Source organism: Arachis ipaensis, chromosome B1, assembly GCF_059453495.1.
Source record: "Arachis ipaensis isolate K30076 ecotype BB chromosome B1, ASM5945349v1, whole genome shotgun sequence".
Classification (NCBI taxonomy): domain Eukaryota; kingdom Viridiplantae; phylum Streptophyta; class Magnoliopsida; order Fabales; family Fabaceae; genus Arachis; species Arachis ipaensis.
In genome coordinates this window covers 114,411,373-114,425,248 of record NC_142436.1, presented here as the reverse complement: position 1 = coordinate 114,425,248, position 13,876 = coordinate 114,411,373, and the positions used below count along the sequence as shown (strand labels likewise).

The window sequence follows — 13,876 nt, the reverse complement described above, 5'->3', positions numbered from 1 at the left end:
GGAGAGAAGAAAGGAGAAAGGAATGAGAAACGGGACGCGACGAGCACGCGCAGGGCACGTGTGCGCGTGAAAACTGAAGAAGCCATGTGACGCGTAAGTGTCACCCACGCGTACGCGTGGGTGGTCTGAAAGCGAAATGACGCGCACGCGTCAAAGACGCATACGCGTGGGGTGATTTTGTGCCTCTAGCACAGTTCCAGCGCGAGGGTAGCACAACTCTCGGGTAAAACACCCATTTACGCCGATTGCTATGTCCACGCGTGCGCGTGCTTGACGTGTACGCATGGATTTCCCAAGTTGCAAGTGACGCGCACACGTCCTCGACGCGTACGCGTGGGTCGAAGTGTGCGCAGAGCACACCAGCCGCATGATTCCATCACAACTTTCTGTTCGTTGAATGGGATAGCAAAATTGGGAATTGACGCCCACGCGTGGCCTATGCGCACGCGTGCGTTGCCCCTTTATTTTTTTAATGCAAAATGTAGAATGCAGAATGCAGAATGCAGATGCTGATGCAGATATTATGAATGAACATTAAGAAAAATAGAATAAAATAAAACTAAGAATAAAACAAAATTAAATAAAACAAAGACTGAAAAAGAATGATCATACCATGGTGGGTTGTCTCCCACCTAGCAGTTTTAGTTAAAGTCCTTAAGTTGGACAATTGGTGAGCTTCCTATCATGGTGGCTTATGCTTGAACTCATCCTGGAATCCCCACCAATGTTTGTGATTCCAATAACCTCCGGGGTCCCAAACTAGGTACATAAAGCCTTAAAGAAAGGTAAAGCAAGTGACAAGGCTCCAGGAGTGTTGATTGTTAGAATGAATTCCGGGGTCCCAAACCTTGCTTTTGCACCCGTCTTCGCATGGATCCTCATTGTTCCAACCAGGTGGCACGCAATCTGAATTCTCGCTGAGATACCCAAACATCTTCTGAGACCCATTCAATCGAGCTCTGCACCAATCCTTGTACTTCAATTTGGAGTATGCAACCATGTTGAACCTTGGATGATAACTCCTACCACTAACCATTTCCTTCTTACTCTTAAAGCCACAAAGAGCTCTAAGTTGACCATCCGTCTCAAGTAAACCATATTCAAGTGGGAATGTAAAGGTTAAAGATAAGGATTTTACCCACTTGAATGTTGCATTGGATGGTAATGGCTTTGAGAGAGGTGTTTCCAATGGTCTTGCAGGCTCTAATCTCTTGTGCTCTTCTGTGAATTCTTCCACCTCCTTGCAAACCTCTTCAACTTCAACCGTGCCCTGATCAAAATCATCTAATTCTTCTTCCCCATCACTCAAGTCATAAGTTGGAGGTTGAGAAAAGTCTACCTCCACATCATCTTCAAATTCACTTGGAGAGAGTTCTTCAAACTCAAGGGGTTCAATTGATGATGCAAGTTCATCACTAGGAAGGCTTGATTCATGATCAGCATCACCAAGGGAACCTGCTACTGGATCTATTCCGTCCAATTCTTCATAAGGAACATGCATTGGAGGTTGTGCATTATCCTCCTCAATATCAATTTCAAACTGTTTGGTAAAATTCTCTACAACTCTCGATTCCCATGGAGGTTCAGCGTCTCCTAGGTTTTCAACCACTTCTTCCTCTTCAATAATTACGGCTTCCTCCAATTGCTCTAATACAAAATCAAACTCCTCCTTGATGTCTTCCCTCACCAATTCTTCCGCTACTCCTTCGTCCTCAAGCCGGTCCCTTCTCTCTTGTTCCACGTCAATAGCATAATTGGGATCATGTTGCTCTTGAATTGATGCATCCACATGGGATATAAGAGCTTGGATAGTAGAGGTTAGACCAGTGAAATCAGAGGTAAGTGTGGTTTGAAGCTCTAATTGCCTTTGGCGAATAACATTGAGGATGTTGTCATCCAGTGGAGGTTGGGGTGGATAGGAGTGTTCATTATTTTGGAGAAAGGGTTCATAATAGGAAGGTGGTTCTTGGGAGTAATTGTGTTGGAATGGGGGTGGGTCTATGTATGGTTCATACGGTTCATATGGTGGTTGGTTGGGTGGATAAGAGTTAGGGTCATATGAAGGTGAATGATGGAAAGGGGCTTGTGAGTACAGAGGTTCAAAGCTATGTCGAGGAGGGGGTTCATAGGTATACTGTGGTGGGTGTCGATTGTCACGAGGAGGTCCACCATAACTATTGTCTTGGTAAGCGTCATAGAATGGTCGTTGATAATACCTTGGAGGTGGTTGTTGCCAAGAGGGTTGATCAAATCCTTGTGGCTCCTCCCATCTTTGATTGTCCCATCATTGATCCAAGCTCTCATTGTAATTTCCTCTTCCTGCAACATGATTGTAACCAAACTCATAGCCAAAGAGGTGAGAATTCATAGTAGAAAATAAAAATAAAAACTAATAAAAAGAAGCAGCTAAGTCCTAAAACTAACAAAGACTAACAAACAAGCAAAAAGCAAATATTTACAATAACCAATAATAAGGCACACATTTGCAAATTCCCCGGCGCCATTTTTTGACGAACGGACTTTTGCTAGTAAAGAATTCACAATAAATTCTCTTTGCTAGTATAGTTTCTAAACCAACAAAGAATCTTTTCATACAAAAATTTGGTTGTCACTAAAGCAAACCCAATAAAAATAAACCGAAGTATTCGAGCCTCGGGTCATCTCTCAAGGAATTGCAGGGAGGTGTAGTTATTATTGGTTAGGAGATTGTATCTTTTGGGGGATTTGAATAAGGAACAAGAAAAGTAAATTGCAAGAATTAAATTAATAACTAAGAATAACTCTTGGCAAGGTATGAGAATTAGACGTCCTATCCTAGTTATCCTTATTAATTGTGATGAGAATTTTTCATTGCTCCCACTTAGTTAACCCTTACTAAATAAAGGAAAGTCAAGTGGACTAATCAATTTGATTCCTCAAGTCCTAGTCAACTCCTAAGGAAAGACTAGCTTTAGAGGGATCCAAACCAACCAGCAACCCTGAATTATCAATCAACAAAGGAGTTTGATAACTCAAGAGTCTCTAATTACTTAATCAAAGCCAAGAATCATAAAAAGCTAATTTAAAACCCTCCCAAGCATTTTATCAAACATTTGGAAGGCATAACATAAAAACATAGAAAAGTAATAGGGAATGTAAAATCCAAACAACCAATTGGAAGCATCAATAACATAAAAAAAATCATAAATCTAAAATACCTCAAATTGCATTAAATATAAAAAAATCAAATCTAACATGGAGAATTCATAAACCAAATTGGAAAAGAAGAGAATCAACAAGAAAAATAGTTAAGCTAAAGTTCTAGAACTAATAAAAGTAGAAGAGAAACTAAATTAAAAGAACATTGAACCTGAAATTTGGAAGAAATAAACCTAAAACTAAGAGAAATCCTAAAACATAGAGAGAGGAGAGAACCTCTCTCTCCAGAAAACTATATCTAAAACCTAAATTGTGTGAATTGATGAATGAATGAATGTTTGATGATTGATGATTGATTGATTCTCCCACTCTGCAGCTTTTAATCTGTGTTTTCTGGGCCAAAAACTGGGTCAAAAATAGCTCAAAAATCACCCCCAGCATTTTCTGATGCGTCCAGCACGTGGCTCTGTCACACATACGCGTCGTCCAGGCGTACGCGTGGATTGAACTTTTGCCAGGTCACGCGTACGCATGCCTCACGCATGCGCTTCGCCTAACAGCCTGGAAACTATGGCAAATTATATATCATTTCGAAACCCCCGGATGTTAGCTTTCCAACGCAACTGGAACCGCCTCATTCGGACCTCTGTAGCTCAAGTTATGGTCGATTTAGTACAAAGAGGTCAGGCTGGATAGCTCAGCAATCCCTTCAATTTCTTGTATTCCTTCCACTTTTGCATGCTTCCTTTCTATCCTCCAAGCCATTCCTGCCCTGTAAACCCTGAAAACACTTAACACACATATCACGGTATCGAATGGTAATAAGAGAGGATTAACAATTAGCAATTTTAAGGCCAACAAAGCACGTTTTCAATCATTGCACAAAATTAGGAAGGAGAATGTAAAACATGCGAATTATATGAATAAGTGTGAGTTTAGTAGATAAAATCCACTCAATTAAGTACAAAATGTACCACGAAATAGTGGTGCATTAAAGAGGCCACCAAGCTTGCCTTTCTCGTCGCCGTCGATGGAGACGACGCCGCCGAGGAGCAGAAAGCCCCTATTTCCTGCCAGTCACGACGAATCTGCCATAGTTGTTGCTGTCTCGCTGCCACCGAAGGTCCATCGCCGCTGTGCTCGTCATCTTGTCCGCTTGCAGAACTGCCAGAGGCCGCTGTTACCACTGCCTAGGTCACGGTGGTCTAAACGACTGTGGATAGAGCTCACCAGAGTTGCTCGTGGGTTGCCGCCACTTCTTTTTGGTTTTGTTCTAGCTGTTCCGCCGTGCCTGGTCATCAGAGCAGCGCTGACGTCACCGCAGTCAGCTGTTGGAGCTGCGGCTGCTCTATTCTTCGTTCCTTTTTAGTACAGTAAGTGTCTCTGCTTCGAAAACCCTTACCGTTGTTATTCTGTTATAAGTTATTAAGGATTTCTCAACGTTGATGTCATAGGATTGAGTTTCAGTTCTTGCATGGTGCATTTGATGACTGTTGTTGCTACGTGGATGGTCGGATTTGACGTCGCCGCTACAAAATCAGAGTTTTATGGGTTTTATCGTGTTGTTAAGTCGCGATCAGAGTTTTATACGAAAACCCTTAAACTCATTTTATTTTCAAGAATTGTTATAAATCGATATTAATGCAAAAATATACTTTTGGTGATTATGTGAGTCTTATGGATTGAACTGAGTTATTTTGGATGAATGAAATTGTTTGTTTGATTGATTTATTGATTGATTGAGAAAGCTGAATATTCTGTTAGTTGACTGATGTTGTTGAATTGGTTTTTCTTGATTTACTAGAAGAGATTTAATATTAAATTTTGGTTTAATTTCAGAAATGAGTTTATTTTTTAAAAGATTTAATATTGTAATTGGTTGAATTTTGAAAGAGATTTAATATTGAAATTTGGTTTGATTTTGGAAATGATTTGGTATTTGGAAATTATTTGATACTGGAAATGGTTGAGAGATGTTTGGATGGAACCCTTGAAGGATGGTAAAGTCCAAATTTTAGGGGAGATGATGTCGAAATTTTTATAAGCTTTCACGAAAGTGAATAATAATAATAATTAAGTTATTTTGTTTTTATTTTGATTAAAGAATTATGTTTTGGGTTTGATTTATTATGAAAAGAATTATATTTTGAGTTCATTTTATTACAAAAATAATTATGTTTTGAGTTTGATTAAAGAACCACATTTTGAAGAGTTTTAGTGTTAAAGTATTTGAATTTTAGTTGGTAAAGAGAGATGATTTTTAAGTCTTTTGGAAAGTTAGTAAATTTGAGAACGAGTTTCATTTGATTACTTTTAATTAAAGGGTTAATTGAATAATTATTTTATTTGATTTGGATTAATTAAGGAAAGGACTATGTTTTTAGGATGTTTTAGCGAATTTAAAGTATTTGTTTAAGAATTAAAATGATTATGTTCAATTACTTTCATGAAAGCTTCGTAAGTTTGATTAAAGAAATGGTTTTGAAGTTAATTTTTAGGAGTTTTTAGTGTTTTTAGGAGCTATTGAATTTGATTGATGAAATAAAATAATTTATGAGTTTTCTTTTGAAAATAGTTAAAACTTGGGACTGAAATTTGGAATCAATTTTGGGAATTTGATTGACTCAAAAATGAGTTTATTTGATTGATTCAAATTAAGAAGTTATGATTTAAGGATTTTACCGATTTTAAAGAATGAGATTAGTTGTCGTCCCCCCTAAAGTCTCGTAACACTGCCATGGAGTTTAGTTAATAAAAAGTGGTTTTGGTTTTTAAAAAAATGATTTGAGAAAAAGTGATTCTTGGCGTGCGATGAACTGACCGTATATTGCTATTGAAGTAACTGGGCAAGTTGAGATTGAGGATTCTCTCTCTTGTTGCGATAGACAAGTTGAGATTGATGATCCCCTTTGCGGTGGACAAGGTTGAGGTTGGGGATTCTCTTGCTTGTCGCACCGAAAAGTTGGATAGAAGGTCAAGGATTCCCTTTGGTTTAATTTTGTATTGTTGATTTTAGTTTTAGTTATGTTTGACTATGTTGGATTGAATTGAGTTTTGGATTGATATGGTGAGGACGATGATTTTGTCCCGCTCACATATAGGCAATTTGAGATTAAGGATTCTCTCTCTTGATATGACAGACAAGCTGAGGTTGATGATTTCCTCTCTTGTTGCGGTGGGCAAGCGGGGTTGAGGATTCCCTCACTTGTTACATCAAAAAATTGAATAGAAAAGGTTGAGGATTCCCTTTGATTCAATTTCTGGCTGTGGTATGAACGAGTCAGGTTAAGAATTTCTTACCGGTACATCACAGTCTCTCTCTGACTGGGAGGTTGAGGATTCCCTCTTGGAAGGTTGATGATTCCTTTCGTGTTGAGAGACCATGTCTGGATTAGCTACCGGATGTGTCGGGTTCTGACAGTTTAATCGACACGTGAGTTTATGGCCAGTAGGACAGGCATGCATCATATGCATCTATGTGACATTGTTTGGGTGTGCATATTGTATTTGGTTTGCCTATGTGAATATTTCATTGTGACTGCTAATTGCTATACTTGCTGTAATTGCTCTTGATTGTATTTAAACTTTATTACTTGTGATTGTGACTATTTGGTTCGAACTATGGTGGTTGGAGTAGTGGTTTGATTAAACTTTGGGATAGAGGCCGTGACTATTTATATTTTAGGCCGAATGCCGAGGTTGTGTTTATGTTGGGTCGGAGGCCGTGATTGGTCATGTTTGGACCGGAGACCGTGATTGGTGAGTTTGGATTGATTGATCCTTTGGTATATATTGAATGTTATGTGATTCATCGAGAATGTAACTTTTTATAAAATTTAAGATATGCAGTTAGATTTTTGGATTATTTATATGTTGATGTTTGGATAGATTCATAAGACGAATGATAATAATCACTGCAATTGAAATCAGTTTTCTTTATACGTATCCTCTTATGACAATTCTTAAAAACCCCTTATTGAGAACCAGCGAGAATGATGTTCTTACCCCTTACAGGTTTCGCTTTTCAGGATGGATGAAGGGTTTAAGGAGTTTCTTTCGAGCATCTAATTGTTTTCTGTATTATTGTATATACAGTTCTAGTTTTTCCTCGCCTTTATTATTATTTTGTAAGAGGGATAATAGTTATAGTGATATGTATATATGTATATTTGTATGTTACCTGTATAAGAAGTTTTGTATATATATATATATATATATGAGAATTGTGAATTGAATTAGGTTATATATGCACGCTTGATTGAAATGAAAAAGTATTTCCAATTTTTCAAAGAAAATAGCAATATAGTTTTGAGCCAAAGGCTCCTACTCTATTAATAAATATATAGAAGTCATGGTAATATTCTAGCTATTAGAATGGCGCAGGTAGAAGCATGACAATATGATAGTAAGGGTGTTACAATATCAATAAAAATAACTATCATTTGCATTAACAATTTGAATGATTATAAAAAATAAATGTGATTTAATGACATCATCAATATTAAGCTCTTATTTTATTTTCTTACATCTCTTGTTTAACAAAATAGAAATGTTTGATAACTAAAAAGGATTAGTAAAAATAATCAAAACTTGTCTTATTTAATATTAATTAATTATTGTAATAATTAAAGTAAATTTTGAAATTTTTTTATTTTCTTAGCATTACCATAATAAAAAATATTATTTATATATTAAAATTAATCTCTAAAATTAGTCATCATAAATATATGTGTAATTTGATTTATTTTTGATATATATTTTATATTTTAATGTATATTTTATGCTGATAATTAAATTTAATAATTGATTTTAGTTAACACATTATATTTTTTTTATGAAACTAATTACACACCCTTAAATTACTAACAGACCATTTATATTATCTTATTAAACTATCCTTGTTTTTGTTCGTCTTTGAAAAAGTCTAGTCCTCACTTATTGACTTTAATAATAAGGGGCAAGTGCAGTAGTAAGCGGCAATTATTTCAAAGAGAATAATAGGAAGTCAGTGTTACTTTAATTATAAAGAAAAAGTATAGGTATCAACATGCTATCTGCTAATTTATGAGTTAAACTCTAAAATGGTCTTTGAGATTGGCGTCGTGCACTAAAATCGTTCCTAAGATTTTAATTGCACCAATTACATCCCTGAGATTGAAAAAGTGCACCATATTAGTCTGTGACCTATTGTCCATTAACGACGTGATGACATGGCATGATGACGTGGATTGTAAGTGACACGTGTCACTTTATGATTTGGCCACGTGTAATGGTATGATGATGTGGTGACCAGTGACACGTGGCATGCTGACGTGGATGGTTGTGCCACGTGTCACAATGTTATTTGGCCACGTGTTCGTTTGTGCCACGTGTCACAATAGTGTTCGTCCACGTGTCATCGTTGTATATGCACCAAATTAATCTCTCACTTTGCATTAAGTGACTCATTTTAGTCCCTGAAATTGAATGTCGTGCACCAAAGTAGTCCATTCACCAGTTTTTTCTCAATTTTTTCTATAAATTCAAAATTTTCAATATTTTTTAATATATTAATTTCAATTCTATTTTTTCACATGTTCTTCAAATAAAAGTGTTTTTATAAAATATTTTTTCTCTTGCGAATACCCTAACCGTCGACTTAGAGTTGACATGAAGGCTTTTCAGGCACCTTCACTACCATCTCTGACCTCTTTCAGTACTTTTATAAAATATTTTTTTCTTGCGGATATCCCTAATAACCGTCGTCTTGGAGTTGACGTGAAGGCATTTCAAGCTTCTCTCATTACCATCTCCAACCTCTTTCGTCTAGACTGCAGAGGTCAAAGATGGTAGTGAGGGTACTTGAAGTGCCTTTAATCTAGCTCATTTACACATAGCGAAAACGTGTATTTCATAAGACAAAAAATATTTATTTTAATTATTAATTTATTGTTAAAAACACATATTTTTTTATGAAAAAAAAATGTGTCTAATCAATCATATAATTATTTTTTTATAATAACATACTTATATATTACAAAATTTACCAATGTTAAATTATTAAAAAAATTATATAATTAAAACTAAAATCTTAAAAATTTTTATGAAAGCACTTGTATTTAAACAATATATGAAAAAATAGAATTGAAATTAGTGTATCCAAGATATTATAATTTTAAATTAAAAAAAAGAGAAAAAACTGGTAAAAGGACTAGTTTGGTGCACGACATTCAATTTCAGGGACTAAAATGAGTCACTTAATGCAAAGTGAGGGACTAATTTGGTGCATATACAACGATGACATAATAGATGACACGTGGACGAATACTGTTGCGACACGTGGCACAAACAGACACGTGACCAAATAACATTGTGACACGTGGCACAACCATCCACGTCAGCATGCCACGTATCACTGGTCACCACATTATCATACCATTACACGTGGCCAAATCATGAAGTGACACGTGTCACTTACAGTCCACGTCATCATGCCATATCATCACGTTAATGGAAAATAGGTCAGGGACTAATATGGTGCATTTTTTTCAATCTCAGGGGCGTAATTGGTGCAATTGGAATCTCAGGGACGATTTTGATACACGACGCGTCGACGCCAATCTCAGAGACCATTTTTGGTTTAACTCGCTAATTTATTGTCAATAATAATTAATTATTATATTTTAAACACATATATATATAAAGACATATGTAAGAGATATATTTATAAAAATATTTTCATTAGACACAGTTAAAAAAAAAAGACATTTTTATTAGATACATCTACAAAAATACTTTCATTAAACACAATCATAAACAAGAGTTAGCAGAAGTTAGAAGAATTCTTGTTAATAACGTAACGAAATTGAATTATAAAATAGTGTGGGTGTATTTTATCCATCAAAGAATTGTTATAAAATAGTGTGGGTGTATTTTATCCATCAAAGAATTGAAGTCTTCACATGAAAATGAAAGTGGCAGCCACTTCTCTAACTGGATTTTGGCACTAGAAGCGAACCAAGTATTGACAATATAGCATTATAATCTATGATATTTAGTGTTCTTCTATGTCTCCTTAATTCTTCTGTTAGGCCTTGGAAGCTGAAACTATAAACCATTACTGTCCTTTTCAATAAAAGAATATCAATTACAACAATATTGCTAGTAATAATTCTATCAATAGTGGATAATTTTTTAAAAAAATCATGGTTAAGAACAAGAAGTCTAGAATGATTTCTTCTGCATTTTTGTTCTTTCCGCACAAATCTCGTGCGTTATATACTAGTTTCATGAATCAACAGAGCTATCTCAAATGTAATTTTCATTACATAAAAGAGAATATTTTTTGTTGAAATATTTTTGAGGAGCAAAAATTGTAAGCCATAAATTCTTGTTGAACAAAGAACCTTTAGGATGTGTGTAGTTGGAGGAATTATAAACAATTCTTAGAAATTTTAAGATGGAAATATCATATTCTCATATTTAGTTCAAAGTTTAAAAAACTATTTCTAAGCAAGTTTGATTCCAAAAAATTAAAATTCCATTATTTCAATTCTCACATTTCTTTTGGATATCTTTAATTCCCATGAAAATGGAATCTTTATAACAATATAATAGTTGAACCACACACACCCTTAAGGTCTCTACAATTAAAATGGCACTCCACATGCTTCATTCATGCCTCTGGTGCGTATGCAATGAAGCAAACTGAAAGATGAAGTGTCCTCTTCAAATTCCACATTATAGACTAGATAACAATCAAAACTCCGGTATCACAATACGCAATTCATTCGATTTCCTGCAAAAACTAATCTGCCGAACCTATGATTAAAGTATGCATATTTTTATTATTATAATCAATTAGCGGTGTCGCACTTTTTCAAAATCAGACAAAATCAAGGGTATTTTGGTAAGATAATGTAAATGATCTGTTATTACTTATTACTTATTACTTATTACTTATTACTTATTACTTATTACTTATTAGTAAAGGTGTGTAATTAGTTCCAAGTTCCAACCTTTTTTTTCTTACTACTTTTTTTTTTATTATTTATAGAATCTCGATCCAACAATCACTGCCGTTGCGGCTTTCAAGTTTTGAGTGTGGTTGGGGATGGTCGATGGTGGTATCTAACTGGTGTGTGATGATATGCACAGAATTCATAGAAAGATAAGGCTGTAAAACTAAGCTTGGCCATTAAAATGTAACTGCCGTCAAAATCATAAGATGCTCTCAACAAACCACCACACCCCTCAACCCCTCGGCCTCTCATCCCCACACCAACCCTCCTCTCTTCCTCCCAACCACCTCCACCTTCACCTCCATCGCCGCCACCTTCTCACCACCATCTCCCTCACTTTCACAACCCCGCTGCTGCCCGTTCTAGACCCGCCAGCCACTGCGCGTGGCCTCTTCCAGATGCCCCCTCCTCGCCTCACCAACCGGTATGGTGTTCCCCTCAAATTCATCATTTAAGAGCTTTTGAAAGTAATCAAGTTTAATTGTGTTGTTGTGTTTGCATTGGAAGGTATTTTCTGGTGAGGGCAGGGGAGTCTGAGTTCGAGAGCATGGGAGTGATCAACACGAATCCGGTGGCGAAGACCTCCGTGGACAGCGGCTTATCGGAGAGAGGGAAGAAGCAGGCAGTAAGAGCAGCTTTGGACTTGAAAGAAATGGGAGCTTGTGACAAGAGCTGTTGGATATGGCCAGCTATAACTCAGAGAGCGTACCAGACTGCTGAGATCATTGCTTCTCTCAATGCCGTTACTCGCAGGTCATAATATCATTACACACTCACTTTTTTATAGATGTTAGAATTATTTTTTATAAGCAACTTTAAGAATATTATATTACTTAAATCTCGAGAAAACTTAGTACAAGCACAATGATTGTATTATTTCTTCTGTGTTCACAACGTTCACAGTAAAATCAAATTCATGTATGTGTTTTACGTGATTCCTGAAACAATGGTGCAGAAAATCAGCCAATTATATAATATTAAAATTTTTATGACTTAAATGTTATCATTCTTATATTCCAAAAAACCAAAAAAATAATACAAGACAATTAAAAAAATGGAAAATCGATGCAAAAAAAAGACTCTTATGTGGGAGTATACAAAAAATGAGTTAAATAATACATCTATTTATAGCTAATATGATAGCTAAATCTTAGTATACACAAAACATTTTTTTTTCCTGAAAATACGTACCAATTCCCCAAAACTGATCATACATGTCAATTTGTTTGATTTCAGTTTCATAGTCCCAGAGTACAGCTTTCTGGATGCTCGTGGATTAGGTGCCTATGAAGGAAAAAACCTGGAATCCGTTTCAGAAGTAGGAATTTTTTCCCCCTCCCCATAGAGCAAAATAGATTATTTTGTCTTGAATTTGAATGTGATGCACGTTTGAGTAAGCATTTTTTTATATAGTTTAGTAGTGGAATGATGTTAATTCAAGTGTGGGAATGCAACAGATATATGCATCGGATAGTGTATCACCAACCAACAAACCTCCTCCAGTTGATGACGGAACACCAAATGAGAGTGTTGCAGATGTCTTTGTTCGTGTAACACAACTCATGTCAATTCTTGAAACTCAGTACTCTGGGGACACAGTTGTCATAGTCTCGCCGGATTCGGACAACTTGACAATCCTTCAGGCTGGATTGATAGGACTTGATCTTAGAAGGTAAACAGGATTGTCCAAACTCCTATGATCTTGGTTTTAAGATTGTTAATTGGTTTTGTATTTAACATTCTGGTTCTTTTTCTTGCTCTCTTGAATTTCAGGCACAGGGATTTGTCTTTTGCACCTGGCGAAGTCCGATACGTCGACACAAACGACATTCCTACTTACAAGCAGCCTGCATCTGCTGTATATAAATGTTTCAACCCACCAAATTGTAACTAGTTGAGGTTAGGGAGAAAGTCACGTTGTAATTCTGTATAGTGTATACTATGTGCACATTAAGCTAATCCATTAAAAGGCTTGAAGCTATGTCGTCTCTGAATTATATAGTGTTCAAAAACAATATCAGTTGATTTAAATTACAATTAACAGATTAGATAATAATTATTAGATTAAGTACAACCAGAACAGGATAATATGAGAAAGAAATTTGACTAATTCAAGGCTCATTGGTTTTGAGTGAATTCTCATCAATCCTATATTGTTAACAAGCTAGCAACGACTGTAGTTTTTGCCTTGTTCTAGTTTTCTCTATTGGATTATTGAACAAGAATTATGGCCTAATTGAATAGATTAAAGATAATAATAATAAGCATGAGCATGTTTGAATTATGGCCTAATTGAGCACAAGCGTGTTTGAATGAGAGAAGACATTACTTCAATGCAGGCCACATGAATAAAAATAAGAAAACAAAATTGCCGTGTGATAGAAAATAATTTTTTCTTTTAATAATTTTAAAAATGATAAGGCGGCTTCTCAAAATAAAAATCCTTTTGCGTTAGGTCTCTGACGTGGCACGTTAGTTTGTTAACATGTTCGATATGTGTTTAATTGGACAATATAAAATGGACAGGCCTTAAGGCAGTGTTTGGTTAGTGAGTGTGTTATACAAGACAGAGACACACTAACACACATCTTTTGTTTAGTTGTTGAGGCATACAATTTTGAAGGATACCCTAATACACAAATTGACACAAATTACATGTATTCAATGTACTTTTAATAAGTTGAGACACAAAAATTAATATTGAGACACTGATTATTTTAATAATGTTACCCTTATTT

At 35.6% G+C, this 13,876-nt stretch overlaps 1 protein-coding gene across 1 annotated transcript; it reads left to right on the top strand.

Moving 5' to 3' along the window:
* Nucleotides 1–11,132: 11,132 nt before the first annotated feature.
* On the top strand, nucleotides 11,133–13,132 carry LOC107632255 (Phosphoglycerate mutase family protein). Its single transcript, XM_016335966.3, has 5 exons — nucleotides 11,133–11,562; nucleotides 11,646–11,891; nucleotides 12,375–12,456; nucleotides 12,596–12,810; nucleotides 12,912–13,132. The coding sequence occupies exons 1-5, from the start codon at nucleotides 11,345–11,347 to the stop codon at nucleotides 13,030–13,032; spliced, it is 882 nt and encodes a 293-aa protein (XP_016191452.1). The 5' UTR covers nucleotides 11,133–11,344; the 3' UTR covers nucleotides 13,033–13,132.
* The last annotated feature ends 744 nt before the right edge of the window (nucleotides 13,133–13,876 follow it).

Excerpts from the sequence above, each read along its gene's own strand:
- LOC107632255 (XM_016335966.3), top strand. The coding sequence starts at position 11,345 with ATGCTCTCAACAAACCACCACACCCCTCAACCCCTCGGCCTCTCATCC. Across the intron at positions 11,563-11,645 it reads CCTCCTCGCCTCACCAACCG|GTATTTTCTGGTGAGGGCAG; the intron begins GTATGGTGTTCC and ends TTGCATTGGAAG. Across the intron at positions 11,892-12,374 it reads CTCAATGCCGTTACTCGCAG|TTTCATAGTCCCAGAGTACA; the intron begins GTCATAATATCA and ends GTTTGATTTCAG.